At 41.7% G+C, this 22,874-nt stretch overlaps 1 protein-coding gene across 1 annotated transcript; it reads left to right on the forward strand.

The window, feature by feature from the left end:
- The first annotated feature begins 4,478 nt into the window (after positions 1 to 4,478).
- On the forward strand, positions 4,479 to 22,237 carry LOC139376038 (cAMP-dependent protein kinase type II-beta regulatory subunit-like). The gene is made up of 11 exons (XM_071118138.1): positions 4,479 to 4,930; positions 8,977 to 9,012; positions 12,676 to 12,728; positions 12,990 to 13,073; positions 13,578 to 13,684; positions 14,935 to 15,088; positions 17,030 to 17,131; positions 17,371 to 17,445; positions 17,599 to 17,667; positions 17,810 to 17,939; positions 18,647 to 22,237. Exons 1-11 carry the CDS (start codon positions 4,663 to 4,665, stop codon positions 18,781 to 18,783), a joined length of 1,215 nt encoding a protein of 404 aa, XP_070974239.1. The 5' UTR covers positions 4,479 to 4,662; the 3' UTR covers positions 18,784 to 22,237.
- The last annotated feature ends 637 nt before the right edge of the window (positions 22,238 to 22,874 follow it).

Below are 22,874 nucleotides of genomic sequence, written 5' to 3' on the forward strand. Positions count from 1 at the left end.
AAAACATCCACATAGCAAAGAACCAAAAGGTGGGTAATATATATGTGTGACCACCTACAGGAACCAAACACCACCAGAATGAACCCCCAATAACACTCACAGCCATTTCTAAGACTCACAACACACACCAACATTTTCTACACACACTCTCTCTCACACACACACACACACCAAAACATATGTCATAACACGTGGTGAAAAGCAAGTAGTGGAATTCCACTGTCATAAAATGTCACACCGCCCATAGGTTGGTTTTTGTGGGGGTGGTGGCTGTTCTAGATAAACTACTTGGACCCTGGTGATGCTCCCACACTAAACGGGGCTGTGAGAACCACTAGCCACTGCCATACTGCCTACAGCCACACTGCACCACTACCCACACTGCCCCACTGCCCACTGCCACACTGCCCCACTGCCCACACTACCCACACCACCCATGGCATGCCCTGCTGTCAGACCATGTGACATCATGATTCATCCTTTCACCCAGTATTGTGCAGACTATAGAGAAGATAATGTAGCCCACTGGCCGTGTATGTTCAGAATACAGCCAAATACAATAGACTATATTTGACCAAAATAGAGTAAAACAGTACAGAATAGAATAAAATAAAATAACTTATTTCAATGTTTTTTGGCTTGAATGAGTGATGTTGTGGGAGTGGTAGCAGCTGATGAGCAGCAGTGCCTGTGTTGTGCTCCATGAGACTGTTCTGTTCCCTCGCTCTGCTCCATGCCTCACCTGAGCAGGAACACACATCCACAATATATATTGGCCAGCCACAGAAGGGGGAGGGGTCTACAATAGGGTCCCGAGCCTGGCAGGCAGCACAGAGCAGAGGCACAGAGGTGGTGTTGATGGGGTGGTTGTTATGGTGGTGTTGATGGGGTGGTTGTTATGGTGGTGTTGATGGTGGTGGTGTTGGTGGTGATGATGGATGTGGTTGTGGTGGTGTTGGTGTTGTGTAGACTGCTGTATAGTGAGGGTATCAGGGAGTAAGCCTACAGGAAAACACACAGGTGGGTTCTTTTGTTAGTGTTTTCTTATAACTATAATGTCTCTCGATCTGTTAATAAACAGGAAACAGAATACTCTCTCAAAACCCTCCAGTCTGAAATGCTCTAGTACTATTGTGTCCACATTGTATTACATTTTAAATCAAACTGTTGTAATACTGTGTCAAAACACATATATGTCTCCATCCCTATGTTTTACACACCTAGAGTTGGTTGGTATCAAATGTTCTCACAATGATATTCCACTAATACCACATTCTTCCATCCAAATCTGCCGAGGAAAAGACTGGATGGCTGCTGCCAACCACAAGGCCAGGAGGGCACAGTCAGTCACATCTGCAACAGTTTGGGAACACTGCCTTGCTGGGATTACAACAATACATCATGGTTTGAATTACATACAAACTATTGTTTGTTACTTGAATACTACGTATGAAAATTGACTGTGTGGTGTTGATGGTGGTGGTGTTGATGGTGGGGATGGTGGTGTTGATGGTGGGGATGGTGGTGTTGATGGTGGTGGTGTTGATGGTGGGGATGGTGGTGTTGATGGTGGGGATGGTGGTGTTGATGGTTGGGATGGTGGTGTTGATGGTGTTGATGGTGGTGTTGATGGTTGGGATGGTGGTGTTGATGGTGTTGATGGTGGTGTTGATGGTTGTGTTGATGGTGGTGTTGATGGTTGTGTTGATGGTGGTGTTGATGGTTGTGTTGATGGTAGTGTTGATGGTGGTGTTGATGGTGGGGTTGATGGTGGTGTTGATAGTGGTGTTGATGGTGGTGTTGATGGTTGTGTTGATGGTGGGGATGGTGGTGTTGATGGTTGGGATGGTGGTGTTGATGGTTGGGATGGTGGTGTTGATGGTGGGGATGGTGGTGTTGATGGTTGGGATGGTGGTGTTGATGGTTGGGATGGTGGTGTTGATGGTGGGGATGGTGGTGTTGATGGTGGGGATGGTGGTGTTGATGGTGGGGATGGTGGTGTTGATGGTGGGGATGGTGGTGTTGATGGTTGTGTTGATGGTAGTGTTGATGTGGTGTTTTGGGATGGTGGTGTTGATGGTGGGGATGGTGGTGTTGATGGTTGGGATGGTGGTGTTGATGGTGGAGTTGATGGTTGGGATGGTGGTGTTGATGGTGGGGATGGTGGTGTTGATGGTGGGGATGGTGGTGTTGATGGTGGGGATGGTGGTGTTGATGGTTGGGATGGTGGTGTTGATGGTGGGGATGGTGGTGTTGATGGTGGGGATGGTGGTGTTGATGGTGGGGATGGTGGTGTTGATGGTGGGGATGGTGGTGTTGATGGTGGGGATGGTGGTGTTGATGGTTGGGATGGTGGTGTTGATGGTGGTGTTGATGGTGGTGTTGATAGTGGTGTTGATGGTGGTGTTGATGGTTGTGTTGATGGTGGGGATGGTGGTGTTGATGGTTGGGATGGTGGTGTTGATGGTTGGGATGGTGGTGTTGATGGTGGGGATGGTGGTGTTGATGGTTGGGATGGTGGTGTTGATGGTTGGGATGGTGGTGTTGATGCTGGGGATGCTGATGATGGTGGTGATTATGGTGTTGATGGTGGTAATGATGATGGTTGGGATAGTGTTGATGGTTGGGGTGGTGTTGGTGATGATGGTGTTGGTGTTGGATTTTTGTGTAGACCGCTGTATAGTGAGGGTATCAGGGAGTAAGCCTACAGGAAAACACACAGGTGGGTTCTTTTGTTAGTGTTTTCTTATAACTATAATGTCTCTCGATCTGTTAATAAACAGGAAACAGAATACTCTCTCAAAACCCTCCAGTCTGAAATGCTCTAGTACTATTGTGTCCACATTGTATTACATTTTAAATTAAATTGTCGTTATACTGTGTCAAAACACATATATGTCTCCCTCCCTATGTTTTACACACCTAGAGTTGGTATCAAATGTTCTCACACTGATATTCCACTAATACCACATTCTTCCATCCAAATCTGCCGAGGAAAAGACTGGATGGCTGCTGCCAACCACAAGGCCAGGAGGGCACAGTCAGTCACATCTGCAACAGTTTGGGAACACTGCCTTGCTGGGATTACAACAATACATCATGGTTTGAATTACATACAAACTATTGTTTGTTACTTGAATTCTACGTATGAAAATTGACTGTGTGAGGATGATGGACACACACACAGAATGTATATTAAGAGGGAAAATTCCATGCATTTGTGTGACTGGTCCCAGATCTGTTTGTAGCATTTTACCAACCACTATCCACTATAGTCATTGGTGTGACTGGTCCCAGATCTGTTTGTAGCATTTTACCAACCACTATCCACTATAGTCATTGGTGTGACTGGTCCCAGATCTGTTTGTAGTATTTTACCAACCACTATCCACTATAGTCATTGGTGTGACTGGTCCCAGATCTGTTTGTAGTATTTTACCAACCACTATCCACTATAGTCATTGGTGTGACTGGTCCCAGATCTGTTTGCAGCATTTTACCAACCACTATCCACTATAGTCATTTGTGTGACTGGTCCCAGATCTGTTTGTAGTATTTTACCAACCACTATCCATTATAGTCATTTGTGTGACTGGTCCCAGATCTGTTTGTAGCATTTTACCAACCACTATCCACTATAGTCATTGGTGTGACTGGTCCCAGATCTGTTTGTAGTATTTTACCAACCACTATCCACTATAGTCATTGGTGTGAAAAGGACCATAGGAGTTGGCAAAACAAGCACAAACAGATCTGGGACCAGGCTAATCCTTTACAGCAAAGTGGCCACAGGTCCCTTAACGATCTCCAGTAAAAATGGGTCTGAGAGGGAAAGAAAAAAGCTGGTCCTCTGCTCAGCACAGAAACCTAGTCCCTTGACAATAACCCAGTCTGACTGATTTATTATGTTTCCTCCCTAAAGACAGAAAGGAAGTGGGTCAGAACAGGAAGTGCCAGTTTAAATGTACTCCCCCTTTTTTTTTTTTTTTTAGCTTTTAACTGGAATTATCTTTACATCATTTAACACATAGTTGGAAAATACACAGAATATAGGCCATTTACTGTAAAATGTGACCATTTGTCCAGCTTGAATTTGAACCAATGACTGTAAACAGAACAGACTACAATAGAATAGCCTGAAGCAACTACCAGATACTTTATGCATAGTGCCATAATGGTATTCCTTATATATATATATACATATTTAAAAAAAAATACATATATATATTTTATATACATCTTACACATTTTTGCTATGTCCATCTCTGACTAGGCTATTATGTTTGGTTACATTAAATGAGTTAACGCTCACAACATGCCACTGCAGTTTTTGCCATCCTATGCTATCCTATGCATTGCTGCAGCTCGCTTCTCATACGCAATCCCTGGGTGGGTGGTTGCCATGGTTTCTCGGGTCACGTGCGTGGGTTTCCTGTAGCCAGTGAGAGCAGCAAAAGATGCCATTTTCATTCAACATACTGAAAGGATTCTCTACATTGCACGTGGATTATAAAACATTCACCGGGCAATTAAGCGTTTTTCATTTTTCGTTTCACTTTTTCCAGTCTCTTGTATTCATAATTAAATAGAATTATTTCGTTATTTGGGAAGCACATTAATTATACATTTTATTTCGTATTTCTCATAGATTTGACATCAGGAATGAGTATAGAAATTCCTGAAGGATTGACGGAGCTGTTGCAGAGCTTTACCGTGGAAGTGTTACGGAATCAGCCGGGAGATTTGCTCGAGTTCGCGTTGCAGTATTTCACCCAACTGAAGGACAGTGAGACTACCGGGGCCGCGTTCGGCAATGACCAACATTCGGCTTCGCGACCCAGTGGGAAAGCGGTCAATTTCAACGACGAAGCCATGCAGATCGATTCTGAAAATGGAGAGGAAGAGGAGAGTGACGAAGAGGAATTCATTGGTAAAGAATAATAATCATGTGTATATTATATTCTGCAGCCAATGGAATATTGGAATGGAATCCTACATTTGCAATATGTTTGCCTCCTAGAGAGAATATAGCCAGTGGTGTGTGATTAGCAATTGCTTGCCACATTCTAACACCATGGCATTTATTTTGTCTGGGCTGGTATTGCCCATATATGGTCATGCCATGGTGGCTGATTGATGTGCATACTAATGAACATACAGTATAGCTGTGTAGCCTTTGATCTCTAACCGACAGCGTATCCTGATTTCATTTGACATCATTAGGGCTATACAGTGCTTGTAGGCCAAGTTACTACAGAGGGAACAAGAGCCTATACAGTCCTCGTGATAAGAATCGCATAGGCCTTTACATTTCAAATGCAACAGTATGTTATTGGCATTGTACAGCTCTGTAGGTCTGAAAGTAAAGCAGTTGGGGGTGGAGGAGTGTTTGTGACAGGTTAGCATTCCATTACTCAGTGGTTGTGGAGCCTGACTGAAGAGGAAGTCTGGATGCCTGCTATTAGGAGGATAGGCCACCCAGGGCTGCAATTTGCCTGGCTACCCAAACTCCTTCCTCTGGCCAAACGTTACGTCACGCCCACGGACGTTAGTTTCTTCTCCCCAATGAGGGGGTGCGATTAATCTCGCCTGGTCGCCCGTGTAGGTGTGTTTTGCACCGGCTGAAAGTTGATTGCATTCAATTTGGAACCAGGTTGCCTCTCGGGCGCGAGCCAGGTTGCCTCCCGGGCGCGAACCAGGTGGTGTCCGGCTCTGTCCGTGTCAAAACAAAAGTGATGTAATTATGCACGTGTAGTAATGAGTAGGATTCTTTGTTTTCACATGCAAAAGTGATTGCTTTTGATAAAAACGCATTATCTGCCTTCTCAATGAAATGTATATAGTTTGAAAATTCTAACATTTTATTTTAAGGAAAATAAATATATTTTTCTGAACAATGCCCCACGCTGCCTTGTTGACAACATGGTGGAGTGGTGCAGATTATTGTTTGATTTGAGAAAGGCTCGTTCCCTCCCCACTTTCGCGATGACGTGATGGGCCATAGCTCGGTGTAGCCCGGGCCAGATCAATCGAACCCCCTAATTGATTGGGGATCTGAGTATCTCTTTGAAGATTCCTGGAATGAAAATCCATTCTAGACCGTCTGATTGGTCTCCGAAACCAATGGGTTGGACCAGAGCCAGAAAATAACACACATGGGTAAAGTGATGTTTTGAAGATTCAACATTGGCTTTGATAATCTGATTGGTTAGAGATGATCCAATCGCTGATTACTTTGTTTTGTACAACGCCCCCTCATTTTTTACTTCACTACAAACGACTTCTGTGATGGCAGTCTCAGGCTGAAGCGAACAGTAGAGCAGTGGAACGTCAGGCAAGGCTGCAACAGGCCTTGGCCTACATTCTCTGTTTGTACATTTTATGTGACACATGTATATAGAATATGGAACAAGCCCCATGCACGATTACTGCTTGCAGATGGAATAGAACAAGCCCCATGCACGATTACTGCTTGCAGATGGAATAGAACAAGCCCCATGCACGATTACTGCTTGCAGATGGAATAGAACAAGCTCCATGCACGATTACTGCTTGCAGATGGAATAGAACAAGCCCCATGCACGATTACTGCTTGCAGATGGAATAGAACAAGCTCCATGCACGATTACTGCTTGCAGATGGAATAGAACAAGCCCCATGCACGATTACTGCTTGCAGATGGAATAGAACAAGCTCCATGCACGATTACTGCTTGCAGATGGAATAGAACAAGCCCCATGCACGATTACTGCTTGCAGATGGAATAGAACAAGCCCCATGCACGATTACTGCTTGCAGATGGAATAGAACAAGCCCCATGCACGATTACTGCTTGCAGATGGAATAGAACAAGCTCCATGCACGATTACTGCTTGCAGATGGAATAGAATAGAATAGACTAGAAGAGAGAAGATAAGACCTTGGCTGATGCAGAAATGCTACATGCAGCCAATGTCACATTACTCCCATGAGCCCTTGGCCCTGACACAGTATCACCACAATGTTCCGTTCCAGTTTGTTATAATAGTGTGACGACAACACATGTCAGGGTTCCCCACTTGGTGGCCCGCGGATGGTTTTATTTGCCCCCCCCCCCAAGTTTTCTGAGCAAAAAAATAAATATATTTTTGTTTTATTGTTGGACATAAAAGACTGTGAAAACACCAGCGAATCAGCTCCAAGTGATTTTAATTTTGGAAATCTTTGGTCCAAAGTATTCCCATGTATAATAGAGAGATATGTGATATCGTATACAAATGTAAGCAAAGTCTGAAATGATTATGTTTTAGTCAAATATTATATCTGTTTGGGCTTCTTGCGGTCAATTTGCAGTCCTATAAATTATTTGTAAATATGTTCCGTCCCCCTGACCAACCACTTAAAAAAAAATTGGCTTGTGGCTGAAACTAGTTGATTATCTCTGACATACAGCGATGCCTTTGTAAATGTATGTTGGTGCGACATGCATATGGTATTGTGGGAAGTTGTGCCTCCTGGGTTTCCGTAGTCAGTGAATCTAAAGTAAACAGTCTGAGCTCATCACAGACTGAGTTCCATCTCGCTTCAACCCATCACGTGTCTGCGTCTGATTATTATTTTATAAACAATTAGTAATGTAGCTATGGTACAAACCCTGAGAGATGGTTGTTTCAGGACCGGTGCAGTCAGGTGCATTTAATCTTCCTGTTACTGGCAAGCCTTGACTGCACTTTTCATGGCCCGTGAGAGGACCTATAATTCCCCCTTACACAACACAACCAACCCAGGCCCTCGGCTCATAATTATATTTAGATGAGAGAGAGAGAGGGGAAGAGAGAGAGAGGCTGGCTAACTAGGTATTCATGGATGAGATGAGACCTCTTACCTAATGTATTTTTCATGTGGAGGTATTGTTCTAGTGCAAAGTGTTTTAAATTGCTTTGGTTCATTGACGCTTTAAATTCATTCTCAATTAAATTTTGTTCAGAGAAGCAAAATGCAATTCAAAGGACTCAGCAGCTGTTCCCTGTTAGGAGTTTTAGCTCAGCAAAGGGTGCGTGCATACCTGGTTTTATGTAGAGCCAAAGATATAGTAGAGGGAGTTTGTGCCGTTTGAAGTGTTACGATGCATTTACATAACACCACCAATTCTACGGCAGCCATGTTAGCTCTGCATGGGCAATATTGACCAATAGCAGTTATGGTTTACCTGGTTTGATGACGTTATCAAAGAGAGAGGATATGCATTAAAGCATTAGGTTACATCTGTTATTAGCATGTTGTTATAACAATCCCCAGTGGATCAAATGTCCTTTTCACCCATTATTCAGTTGCCTGCGTTGATCCGTTCCTCTGTATGATATCACTGCGTTGATCCATTCCTCTGTATGATATCACATCGTTGATCCATTCCTCTGTATGATATCACTGCGTTGATCCATTCCTCTGTATGATATCGCTGCGTTGATCCGTTCCTCTGTATGATATCACTGCGTTGAGCCGTTCCTCTGTATGATATCGCTGCGTTGATCCGTTCCTCTGTATGATATCGCTGCGTTGATCCGTTCCTCTGTATGATATCGCTGCGTTGATCCGTTCCTCTGTATGATATCGCTGCGTTGATCCGTTCCTCTGTATGATATCGCTGCGTTGATCCGTTCCTCTGTATGATATCGCTGCGTTGATCCGTTCCTCTGTATGATATCGCTGCGTTGATCCGTTCCTCTGTATGATATCACTGCAATATTGGAAGTCCTCTTTCTTTCTTTGGCCTTAACGGGATGTAATCCGATATGAATCCGATTTGAATCCAATACGAATCCCCAAATGAATCCTATATGAATCTGATATGAATCTGATATGAATCTGATATGAATCCCCAATATGAATCCTATATGAATCCTATATGAATCTGATATGAATCTGATATGAATCTGATATGAATCCCCAAATGAATCCTATATGATCACCTAACATTTTGCTTTCCTCTTATTTCAGCTCCAGTGATGAGTCGATTCATTAGAAGAGCATCAGGTGAGTGTGTTACATCTGTTGTTATGTCAGGTGTGCAGTGGTGGAAAAAGTACCCAATTGTCGTACTTGTGTACAAGTAGAGATACAGTAATAGAAAATGACTTAAGTGAAAGTTACCCAATAAAATACTACTTGAGTAAAAGCGTAAAAGTATTTGGTTTTAAATATACTTAAGTATCAAAAATAAATGTAATTGCTAAAATATACTTAAGCACATTTTTTGTCCATTAAAATAACATCAAATTGATCAGAAACACAGTGTAGACATGGTTAATGTTGTAAATGACTATTGTAGCTGGAAACGGCAGGTTTTTAATGGAATATCTACATAGGCGTACAGAGGCCCATTATCAGCAACCATCACTCCTGTGTTCCAGTGGCACGTTTTGTTAGCTAATCCAAGTGGAAAACATGAGAATAAAGGAGAACCGTCATTTCGACAGCCAGGCTGTCTTCCACAGATGAAGACAGCTTGGCTGTCGAAACGTTGGACATTACATTTTTGCATTTGAGCTCCTAGAGTGTGAGGCTCTCCTTTATTTTCAAGCTAATCCAAGTTTATCATTTTAAAAGGCTAATTGATCATTAGAAAACCCTTTTGCAATTATGTTAGCTGAAAATTGTTGTTCTGATTAAAGAAGCAATAAAACTGGCCTTCTTTAGACTCGTTGAGTATCTGGAGCATCAGCATTTGTGGGTTCGATTACCGGCTCAAAATGGCCAGAAACAATACCTTTTTTTCTAAAACTGTCAGTCTAGTCTTGTTCTGAGAAATGAAGGCCATTCCGTGTGAGAAATTGCCAAGAAACTGAAGATCTCGTACAACTCTGTGTACAGAACAGCTCAAACTGGCTCTAACCAGCACAGTTTGAGAAACAGACGCCTCACAAGTCCTCAACTGGCAGCTTCATTAAATAGTACCCGCAAAACACCAGTCTCAACGTGAAGAGGTGACTGGCCTTCTTGGCAGAGTTCCTCTTTCCAGAGTCTGTGTTCTTTTGCCAATCTTAATCTTTTCTTTTTATTTGCAACTCTGTCTAGAAGGCCAGCATCCCGGAGTCGCCTCTTCACTGTTGACGTTGAGACTGGTGTTTTGCGGGTACTATTTAATGAAGCTGCCAGTTGAGTACGAGATCTTCAGTTTCTTGGCAATTTCTCACATGAAATGGCCTTCATTTCTCAGAACAAGAATAGACTGACGAGTTTCAGAAATGCTGATGCTCCACATACTCAACTAGTCTAAAGAAGGCCAGTTTTATTGTATTTATTATTATTTATTGTATTTATTTTATTATTTTAGCTAACACAACGTGCCATTGGAACACAGGAGTGATGGTTGCTGATAATGGGCCTCTCTACGCCTATGTAGATATTCCATAACAAATCAGCCGTTTCTAGCTACAATAGTCATTTACAACATTAACAATGTCTACACTGTATTTCTGATGAATTTGATGTTTTTTTAATGGACAAAAATGTGCTTTTCTTTTTTTTAAAAAGGACATTTCTAAGTGACCCCAAACTTTTGAACAGTAGTGTACATTATTTTCTTTAGGAATGTAGTGAAGTAAAAGTTGTCAAACATATAAATAGTAAAGTAAAGTACAGATACCCAACAAAAACTACTTAAGAAGTACTTTAAAGTATTTTTACTGAAGTACTTTACACCACTGCAGGTGTATTACTACTGGGCTGGAACAAAAGCCTTTTGCTGTAGTAGGTTTAGCTTCTCAACCGGGAGATACCCATTCCCAGAGAGGTCATTCAGTCAGCAGTCATTCAGTCAGCAGTCATTCAGTCAGCAGTCATGCAGTCATTCAGTCAGCAGTCATGCAGTCATTCAGTCAGCAGTCATGCAGTCATTCAGTCAGCAGTCATTCAGTCAGCAGTCATTCAGTCAGCAGTCATTCAGTCAGCACCCCATTGTCTGTTTGTAGAACCACTTGCCACCATTTCAATAACTGACATGCTTTTACCAGGAATCTTCACAGTCTTATACAGTACAGCACTAACTCTGTCTGGCCTCTTCGTTCAGTCAGCAGTCATTCAGTCTTCAGTCAGCAGTCATTCAGTCAGCAGTCAGCAGTCATTCAGTCAGCAGTCATTCAGTCAGCAGTCATTCAGTCAGCAGTCATTCAGTCAGTAGTCATTCAGTCAGCAGTCTACCTATAAAACAAACCGTTAAATCTCTTATCAAGGATACCTTTTGAAGTTACACTAACAGTCAGGCTGCACTTTATGTTTTATATATATAACTGATATGGAAAAATGTGAGGCATTAAAACACGGAGGTCATTAATCATAACTGTTTCTCCACGGTGTTTCATTTGGCCTCTGCTTACAGTAGAGACAACGGTGGTAATTCATCTCTATCTTCCATTAGCGAAGAACAGGAAGGAAATGCATCAGTGGATGATGTAGGGTGACATGAGTTCAAACCAGGTGCAGGAGGACAGTGTTGAGATGAGGATCTATCCTAGTCTCCTGTGTGGGAGGTTGAGGTTATACAGACAGACAGACAGACAGACAGGCAGTGTTGAGATGAGGATCTATCCTAGTCTCCTGTGTGGGAGGATGAGGTTAGACAGACAGACAGACATACAGTGTTGAGATGAGGATCTATCCTAGTCTCCTGTGTGGGAGGTTGAGGTTATACAGACAGACAGACAGACAGACAGACAGACAGACAGACAGACAGTCAGTCAGTCAGTCAGTCAGTCAGTCGAGGATCTTATACAGCTCACTGGCCTCTCTGATGGGCTGGTCAACCATACTGACCGCTGCGCTCACTGGCCTCTCTGATGGGCTGGTCAACCATACTGACCGCTGCGCTCACTGGCCTCTCTGATGGGCTGGTCAACCATACTGACCGCTGTGCTCACTGGCCTCTCTGATGGGCTGGTCAACCATACTGACTCATGCCAGCAGTAAGGGAGTGTAAGAGGTCTTCAGGGGAGGTTGGGGTCAAGATACCTGTGTAGTTTTTGTATGGTACAGGAGAAGTACGGTCAGTGCTGTCCAGACATTGCAAAAAAAAGTCTTCAGACTGTATATAAAAAAAACATATTTATTTTACATAATAAAAAATTATAGTGTGATTCCTTTCGAATGGAAAAGTATAATTAAGGTCTAGTCGCCAAATACAATATAGGCTACGTGTAAACAATAGATATGTGCTTTGTCATTCACAAGTAGAAGGACTGAGCTCTGGTTCAGTTGGGTATAAAAACTCTTTCTGATCTGTTTTAAAGTGTGAGGCTTAAACATGTCCTACTGAATCTCCCTGTGATGTCACGGAGCATTGAGTAAGTTTACAGGAAGGAGATCATATCTAGATGTTTATACAAATGTCACGTTGATGAAACCTTTTTTTTAAAAACAATGGTGTGGTGTTAAGTATATCACAAAGACTCTTAATCTCAGCACAATTAGACAGTTGTTTATATGACTGGGATAAGTGGGATCATGGTAGAAATCCTGTTAAAACTCCCAGAATCTCACTCTCCCCCCATATAGTCGTGGATCTTTAACATGGACTATCTTAGATTGTTTTGTTTACCATTTGTATGACTATGTCGTTTAACATTTCTGCTTTACTGTGTTGTATTTTAAGTGAATGTGAATGTCTTGCACTAACTTTCATTCATCTCTTCTATCACACAGTTTGTGCCGAGGCGTTCAACCCTGATGAAGACGAGGAAGACAAAGAACAGAGGGTAAGATGGCCCAGACAGACAGAGGAGTGACAGAGGAGTGACAGAGGAGTGACTGTACCACTTCAAAAATAGTGCTACTGTTCAAATGAAAAGAATTACAGAAGAACTACAGGATACAGGATCTGGATTCCACTTGATATTGTACTTGGTATTGGAGGAAGTGCACGGGGTATGAATGAGTTACGGTGGCATCATGTTCATGACGTTTCCTCTCTTAATGTCTCTCTGTGAATAACGCAAGTGGCGTGTGTGTTTTCCCAGGTCACCCATCCTAAAACAGACGAACAGAGACAGAGACTACAGGAGGCTTGCAGAGACATTCTGCTGTTCAAAAACCTGGACCCGGTAAACTGAAGAAATATTCCTTCATTTTAGGCTTAAGTGGGCCTCTCTGCCCCTCCACCCACTGGCTGCTGTTATTCAATGAACTGACGTACTCTGCACACACACACACACACACACACACACACACACACACACACACACACACACACACATTGGCACATGTATGCACACACACACTAACTGTACACAGAAAAAATTACAGACCGTAGCCCGGGGCCTGTAACTTTGTCATGGCCCGGTGCACTGTGGGATTTTTTTTTTGCTAGATATTTTGAAATACTGTAACAGAATGTAGAGAGGAATCAAGTTCAAGTGTTCATTTATCCTACATATTGTACTGTGATGATGCTGTGGCATATGTAGTGGGTAATGTGGCCTTACTGTAACAAATACCCAATACAATGTTGGTTTTCTAATTGAATATACTTCTAGTTTAATATAATCCACAAGGCTTTGTTTCAGTTTGATATTGTTATTTGTTTGTTTGTTTTCCCAATATCACAGGAACAATTTTCCCAAGTACTGGACGCCATGTTTGAGAAGTTCCTTGAAGTAGGAGAACACATCATAGATGAAGACGACGATGGCGACAACTTCTACGTCATTGAAAGGTAAACCCTGACCTGCTGTAGCAGCAACCTCGTCAAGAGGTTTAGATCTCTTGGCTCAACGGTTAAATGGGATACTTTGGGATGTTAGCAATGATACCCTTTATCTACTTCAGATTAGACTTTATGTCTCTGGGTCCAGTAGGAAGGAAGTTAGAGATAGTTTAGCATGCTAGCAGATACTCATAGACTTCCAGTTATTGTGCTAACGCTAGTTAGCATTGGCTTGCGAAACTACTAGCTTCCTTCATACTGGACTGTCAGCCGGCCGGGGTTACTTCCCAAATTTGCTACATTACATCACAGTGTATTTGGCAATAGTTTCCTTTCAGTTAATCATTTCAGCTAGGGTAAACACTATGATGGAGAAGTGCTAGTTGCACCACACTTCCCCAAACCATCTTGTGCTCAGTGTGTAAATGTATATTTTAAACTGTAGAGCTTTGTGCTTTATGTTGTAAATGGTTTGAAACCTTGTGCGCTGCTATTTTGGCCAGGTCTCTCTTGTAAAAGAGATTTGTTAATCTCAATGAGACTAACCTGGTCAAAACAAGGTCCAATAAAGATCACAGTAGTTGTCTTGAAAGGACTGTTATATGATCCAACTGGCTCTCTCCATCTCGCGCTCTCTCTCTCTCTCCCTCTTCCCCTCCATTTCTCTCTCTCCCTTCCCCTCCATCTCTCTCTCTCCCTACCCCTCCATATCTCTCTCTCCCTCTTCCCCTCCATCTCTCTCTCTCTCTCTCTCTCTCTGTCTCGTACTCTCTCTCTCCCTCTTCCCCCTCCATTTCTCTCTCTCTCCCTCTTCCCCCTCCATTTCTCTCTCTCTCCCTCTTAATCTCCATCTCTCTCCCTCTTCCCCTCCATCTCTCTCACTCTCCCTTTCCATCTTTCTCTCTCCCTCTTCCCCTCCATCTCTCTCCCTCTCCCTCTTCCCCCTCCATCTCTCTCCCCCTCCGTCTCGCTCTCTCTTTCCTTTCCATATATTTTTCTCTTACTCTCTTCCTTCTCTCTCTCTCTCTCTCTCTCTCTCTCTCTCTCTCTCTCTCTCTCTTCCTTCTCCATATCTCTCTCTCTTCCTTCTCCATATCTCTCTCTCGTACTCTCTCTCTCTCTCTCTCTCTGTCTCGTACTCTCTCTCTCGCTCCCTCTTCCTTCTCCATATCTCTCTCTCTCTCTTCCTTCTCCATATCTCTCTCTCTTCCTTCTCCAAATCTCTCTCTTCCTTCTCCATATCTCTCTCTCTCTCTCAGAGGGACCTTTGACATCTATATGAGGGTTGATGGTGTAGAGAAGACCGTGGGAGCCTATGATAACAAGGGGAGCTTTGGGGAGCTGGCCCTGATGTACAACACCCCCAGGGCTGCTACCATCATCTCCACCTCGCCCGGAGCCCTCTGGTGCCTGGTGAGTGGATGCTCTTCTGTTCCCTAAACTCTTTGTCATAGTACATGCAGTGCCAGACAGTACTGAACCGTGCATATTCTATTATGGGGTAGCAGGTGGCTGACAGTTTTCGGGGAGAAACTGACACCGTGATGAATGGCTCAGTTGTCAATGTGTCAGGGATCACGTTCACTTTATATGGACTCCCTCTGTTGTAAGTTGCTTATAGGTACATTATGCTCAGGTGGGTACATAGCCAGAATTCTGCCTCTATGTATTTAGTTGTGGAGAAACAGCTGAGAAAGCTCAGTGAGGTAAAATAACTGTTTTGTACAAAGTGCTTCCTAGAATCTGTACTCTCTGAGCGGAGAGCATTGAACTGTACATGAGCAGCACATGTGTCCTTTCCCAGATGCTCACAGACCGTGATATTTAATGACATGATATAATAATACTTCTGCTGTTTTTTTTGTGAGAAATCATGACATGTGTTTAATGATAAAGCTCCCTCTGCTGGACAATATTATGTTGGACACAGGGACAAAATGTTTATAGATACTCTAGGAGTGGTAATGGAGTACTGTACTAGTAAACAAAACAATCACAAGTTGTTTGACGGTGTGTGTCTTGAATATACACTGAGACACAAAACATGAATCTTTCCATGACACAGACTGACCAGGTGAATCCAGGTGAAAGCTATTGTCCCTTATTGATGTAACTTGTTAAATCTGCTTCAATCAGTGTAGATGAAAAGGAGGGGACAGGTTAAAGAAGGAGTTTTAAGTCTTGAGACCGTTGAGTCATGTATTGTGTATATGTGTCAATCAGAGTTTGAGTGGAAAAAACAAAGTTTTTAAGTGCCTTTGAATGGCGTATGGTAGTAGGTGTCAGGCGCACCATTTTGTGTGAAGAACTGCAACGTTGCTGGGTTTTTCACGCTCAACAGTTTCCCGTGTGTATCAAGAATGGTCCACCACCCAAAGGACATCCAGCCAACTTGACACAACTGTGGGAAGCATTGGAGTCAACATGGGCCAGCATCCCTGTGGAACGCCTTCAACACCTTGTAGGGTCCATGACCCTCATGCAACTCAATATTAGGAATGTGTTCCTAATGTTTGGTAAACTCAGTGTATCTTTCACCAATGCCAGTCATCGACATGACTTGTTGTTTTCATCCTACCATTAGAAATGTTGTTTTCATCCTACCATTAGAAATGTTGTTTTCATCCTACCATTAGAAATGTTGTTTTCATCTTACCATTAGAAATGATTGATATACTCTGTTGTTTTCATCTTACCATTAGAAATGATTGTTCTACTCTTGTTGTTTTATCCTACCATTAGAAATTATTGATCTACTCTTGTTTTTTTTATCTTACCATTAGAAATTATTGATATACTCTTGTTGTTTTCATCTTACCATTAGAAATTATTGATATACTCTTGTTGTTTTCATCTTACCATTAGAAATTATTGATATACTCTGTTGTTTTCATCTTACCATTAGAAATGATTGATCTACTCTTGTTGTTTTTATCCTACCATTAGAAATGATTGATCTACTCTTGTTGTTTTTATCCTACCATTAGAAATGATTGATCTACTCTGTTTTCATCCTACCATTAGAAATCCTACCATTAGAAATGATTGATACTCTGTTGTTTTTATCCTACCATTAGAAATGATTGATATACTCTTGTTGTTTTCATCTTACCATTACAAATTATTGATATACTCTTGTTGTTTTCATCTTACCATTAGAAATTATTGATATACTCTGTTGTTTTCATCTTACCATTAGAAATGATTGATCTACTCTGTTTTCATCCTACCATTAGAAATCCTACCATTAGAAATGATTGATACTCTGTTGTTTTTATCCTACCATTAGAAATGATTGATACTCTGTTGTTTTTATCCTACCATTAGAAATGATTGATCCTCTGTTGTCTGCAGGATCGTCTGACATTCAGGAGGATCATCGTGAAGAACAACGCGTTGAAGAGGAGACTGTACGAGGAGTTCATTGAATCACTTCCACTGTTAACATCATTAGAGGTACAGTATAGATGTTTGTTATGTATAGCCTGGTCCGAGACCTGTTTGTGCTGTTTAGCCAACTCCTATGGTTGTTTAGCATGACAATGTCCATAGGAGTTGGCAAGACGGCAGGTCTGAGACTTTGCTACTTTCTTTCTCTTTACCAGTAGAATCGAAAGTGTATTTTAAAGTAAAACCAACTGATCCATTTTAAACCAATTTGAAACCAATCTCAAACCCACTTTTTTCCCCCACAGCTTTCAGAGAGAATGAAGGTGGTGGATGTGTTGTCTTCTAGAGCCTTCTGCGATGGAGAACAGATTATCTCTCAGGTATTCGTTCTACATGATTCCACCATTTGTATGCATCATGTATGTTATGTTCGTGTTAAATGTTCCCTAACTAGAACGGACTTCTTTCAGTCATTCTTTGTTATGTATTTGTTATTCTCAAATTTGAACATAATCCTGTATATTCTGTTACAGGGCGATCTAGCAGATTGTTTTTATATAGTTGAATCTGGTCAAGTTAGAATCACCATGAAGAGAACCAGGGTAAGTTTTACATTGTTCTGTGATGATTTAAAAAATAAAATAAAAGTAGGTCATGTATGCACCATCAAAATAAATGTTTACTTTGGACAGATTTGTGGGATTTAATGTTGTTTATGTTGCTTTTCTTATGTCTTCTCTCTAGACGAAAAAGGACCAAGAGGATGTGGATATAGCTACATGCTCCAGGGGGCAGTACTTTGGAGAACTGGCCCTCGTCACCAACAAACCCAGAGCTGCTTCAGCTTATGCTGTGGGAAGTGTCAAGTGTTTAGGTATAGCATTCACTACACCGTATGTTCTGTTTGACTTCCTGTTTCAGTCCATGATATAACTGTCTTAGTGAAAGCACCAGCTTTTGAGAGAAGCACTTCTGTATTTAGGTAAAAGCCAACAGAAGCCTTCTCTGCCATTCACTTGTTGTGACATGGTAACACTTGACATTACAGCATGGAATAGAGGGGTATTATAACATGATAACAAAGTGGAGTTGTTGTTCATGTGGATCCTTTTTAGGACCTGTACATGTGATGTGAGGACAGCTCTGCTTACAATCACACCGCTTCCCATCCTGGGTGTTGACACCTCTCCTCTTGTGTTTACTAGTTATGGCCTCCCATCCTGTGTATTGACACCTCTCCTCTTGTGTTTACCAGTTGTGGCCTGACCCTATCCTCTTGTGTTTACTAGTTATGGCTTCCCACCTGACACCTCTCCTCTTGTGTTTACCAGTTGTGGCTTCCCATCCTGTGTGTTGACACCTATCCTCTTGTGTTTACTAGTTATGGCTTCCCATCCTGTGTATTGACACCTCTCCTCTTGTGTTTACTAGTTATGGCTTCCCATCCTGTGTGTTGACACCTATCCTCTTGTGTTTACTAGTTATGGCTTCCCATCCTGTGTATTGACACCTCTCCTCTTGTGTTTACTAGTTGTGGCTTCCCATCCTGTGTATTGACACCTCTCTTCTTGTGTTGACCAGTTATGGACGTGCAGGCGTTTGAGAGGTTGCTGGGCCCCTGCATGGACATCATGAAGAGAAACATTGCAAATTACGAAGAGCAGCTGGTTACTCTGTTTGAATGTAGCACCACTGACATTGAAGAGATAAACCCATGAAAACCAGAAGGGGGAAAACGACAGTGAGATGCATGATGACGATGTCATAAATTGGTTAGTGGGAAGTGGGAAAAGTCTTGTCACTTTGTGTGTAACTTTTCCATATCTATCTTTGTCAAGTATTGTTTTCTTTCACAAAATAGGAAACTGGGTATGTTAGATAGGTACAGGATCGATTCCAGATAACATACAATGGTTTTTGAAGGATCGTTGACTTAGGAGTAATATTTTTTATTGAAGCAAAGATATCTGTGTTATTCCAAAACGTAAATGTTCATAAGTTCTGTCCTCACAACTTTCCTTTTTGGATTTTTTTTATTTTATTTTATTTTTTTTACAAATGTAAATTTTATTGAATTTATCAAAGACATTTTAAGTCACTTGTTTTGTATATTATTGATCACTATTATGTTATGTAAAATATAAATTGGCCTTTTCAGATTATCTGATAATGTCATATTTCTTCTAAAATCTTGTGCCAAAGGTCATTACATCTCCCTATATTATGAGCGTGTACACAAATCACCAATATCCATACCTTGCACATTAAAGTGTTCATAATTTGATATTCTCATGTTGACATAATTTTCAGTAAAGGTGTTGGTTCATACTGTACATTGTAGGCTAGGGGATACCCAGGGGAACTATGTCCTTTCTGGCTTCAACAACCATGTTGAACAGTTGTACCAACAAATAGTGCCATAAAATGAAAGGGATGAATTGAACAATGTGATTTCCTATCGTTGCACTCTGGTATGGCTGTCGTGGTGTTTACAGAGTTAAGAATCTTATATTTTCGCCATAAAATGAAATACCCAAAGCCTGTAGCTCAGGACCTGAAGCAAGGATATGCATATTCTTGATACCATGTGGAAATGTGAAATGAATGTAGGAGAATATAACACATTAGATCTGGTAAAAGATAATACAAAGAAAAAAACGTTTTTTTTTGTTTTTTGTACCATCATCTTTGAAATGCAAGAGAAAGGCCATAATGTATTATTCCAGCCCAGGTGCGATTTAGATGTTGGCCACTAGATGGCAGCAGTGTATGTGCAACATTTTAGACTGATCCAATGAACCATTGCATTTCTGTTCAAAATGTTGTATCAAGACTGCCCAAATGTGCCTAATTGGCTTATTAATACATTTTCAAGTTCATAACTGTGCACTCTCATTAAACATTAGCATGGTATTCTTTCACTGTAACAGCTACTGTAAATTGGACAGTGCAGTTATATGCAGAAAGCACCCACCAATCCTGTAGAGGTTTTAAGAAGTTATTAAAAAAGATAGTTTTGAAAACAGTTGGCTGACCAAGTATTACACACTTTCAAGCTCTTGATTCCTCAGTACTATAGTATTAGACATTCACCACTATAATAATGGTATTTGACCACTTTATTGTCTTCAAGTTCTTTGTTACTCAGTACTGCAGCATTAGACACTAACCACTGTAATAATTGTATTTGACCACATTATTGTCTTCTTGAGCTAGTTTACACTACATAGTTTGCAAAAAAAGTATGTGGACAACCCTTCAGATTAGTGGATTCGGCTATTTCAGCCACACCCGTTGCTGACAGGTGTATAACATCGAGGACTCAGCCATGCAATCTCCATAGACAAACATTGGCACAAGAATGGCCCGTACTGAAGACCTCAGTGACTTTCAACGTGGCACCGTCATAGGATGCCCCCTATCCAACAAGTCATTTTGTCATATTTCTGCCCTGCTAGAGCTGCCCCGGTCAACTATAAGTGTTGTTATTGTGAAGTGTAAACGTCTAGGAGCAACAAGGGCTCAGCCACGAAGTGGTAGGCCACACAAGCTCACAGACCGGGACCGCCGAGTGCTGTAGCTCGTAGCATGTAAAAATCATCTGTCCTCGGTTGCAACACTCTACCGTGTTCCAAATTGCCTCTGGAAGCAACGGAAGCACAAGAACTGTCCGTTGGGAACTTCATGAAATGGGTTTCCATGGCCGAGCTGCCGTACACAAGCCTAAGATCACAATGCGCAATGCCAAGTGTTGGCTGGAGTGGTGTAAATCTCACCATCATTGGATTCTGGAGCAGTGGAAACTCGTCTCTGGAGTGATGAATCACGCTTCACCATCTGGCAATCTGACAGACTAATCTGGGTTTAGCGGATGCCAGGAGAACGCTACCTACCCAAATGCATAGTGCCAATGTTAAAGTTTGGTGGAGGAGGAATAATGGTCTGGGGCGGTTTTTCATGGTTCGGGAAAGGCCCCTTAGTTCCAGTGAAGGGAAAACTTAACGTTACAGCATACAATGACATTCCAGATGATTCTGTACTTCCAACTTTGTGGCAACAGGTTGGGTTAGGCCCTTTCCTGTTTCAGCATGACAAATACCCCCGTGCACAAAGCGAGGTCCATACAGAAATGGTTTGTCAAGATCGGTGTGGAAGAACTTGACTGGCCTGCACAGAGCCCTGACCTCAACTCCATCGAACACCTTTGGGATGAATTGGAATGCCGACTGCGAGCCAGGCTTATCGCCCAACATCAGTGCCCGACCTCACTAATGCTCTTGTGGCTGAATGGAAGCAAGTCCCCGCAGCAATGTTCCAACATCTAGTGGAAAGCCTTCCCCGAAGAGTGGAGGCTGTTATAGCAGCAAAGGGGGGACCAAGTCCATATTAATGCCCATGATTCTGGAATGAGATGTTTGACGAGCAGGTGTCCACATACTTTTTGCCATGTAGTCTATTCCCATGTGTTTCTCATCTTAAATGTACATTTTTAAGTATTAAATTAAACTGTTCTCATGTGCCAGTAAAACATAATAATATGAAGCTTTAGCAACGACGTCAAAGGATATTGATAAAGTGTGTCCTAAATGGCATCCTATTCCCTACTATGGGCCCTGATCAAAGGTAGTGCACTATATAGGGAATCGGGTGCCATTCGGGACACAGGCATTATTATATGTATTGGTGTCTACCTCTAAATGATAAATAACACCTTTATACCTTTTAAGAAGTAGTTCACAATGGACCCCTGCTCTCTCAATAGCAACTTCTCTATCTCTCTCAATAGCAACCTCTCTTTTTCTCTCTCAATAGCAACTTCTCTCTCTCTCTTGCTCTCTCATAATAGCAACCTCTCTCTCTCAATAGCAACTTCTCTCTCTCCCTTTCTCTCAATACCAACCTCTCCCCCCCTCTCTCTCTTTCTCAATAGCACCTCCAGTGGTTGAATTTTCCATTGTTTGCTTTCCATTGTGTTTTTGGTTCCCTTAGTCTGTGAACAAAATGGCTTAAACATGAGGTATTATACAATTTGTTTTTTTGGCAGTGCAGTTTTGTGAATAAGGTTCACGACAGACTGGAACTGTGGATATATCTGAGGAGGAAATCCAGTATTATTGGCTGTTGTTGGTTATATCTCACTTTTCAGTACAATAAAGAACAGTTTTGTATTAAGAAGCTGCTATGCTTATTTTCTTTAGACACTAACTTCATTCAAAGTGAAAATATTAATAATGAAAATCTCTATTATATGCATCTATATGTTGCATCTCTGTGTTGCAACTGCTATGGTGAGCATCAACAGGTGCACAACTGGGTCCCATTTTACACGGACAAGTCTAGGTAGGTACAGTGTGTACAGCAGGTGATTGTGATGAATTGTTACATAATGTAGAAATGTTTTAGATTGTAATTACACAATTGTACCACAACCTCAGTCACAGTTGTACAGTATGTCACATTATGTAACTGTAATTAGCTGTACCTGACCATGTAATAATGTCAATATTTATTATTTGGATCTCTCCACTAGAACATGGACAAGGCTTTGTCAAATGAACTCAGACAACGTTGATATTACGTTGTTATTCGACAAGTATAATATAAGGGATTCGTGTGAGTTTCAATAACAAAGGAATATCTCGTCTTCTACTTGTTATGACCAATGAGCTGTTCTTGTGATATAACGGACGTGCACATTCAGCCAATGGGCGTTTGATCAACAAACCAAACCATGCCCATTTACAGTACCCTCAAGAACTCACCAATCACGATTAGAGATTCGCTTTATTGACGTTATTATCGTCCAATA

Source organism: Oncorhynchus clarkii, chromosome 2 (assembly GCF_045791955.1).
Source record: "Oncorhynchus clarkii lewisi isolate Uvic-CL-2024 chromosome 2, UVic_Ocla_1.0, whole genome shotgun sequence".
Classification (NCBI taxonomy): Eukaryota; Metazoa; Chordata; class Actinopteri; order Salmoniformes; family Salmonidae; genus Oncorhynchus; species Oncorhynchus clarkii.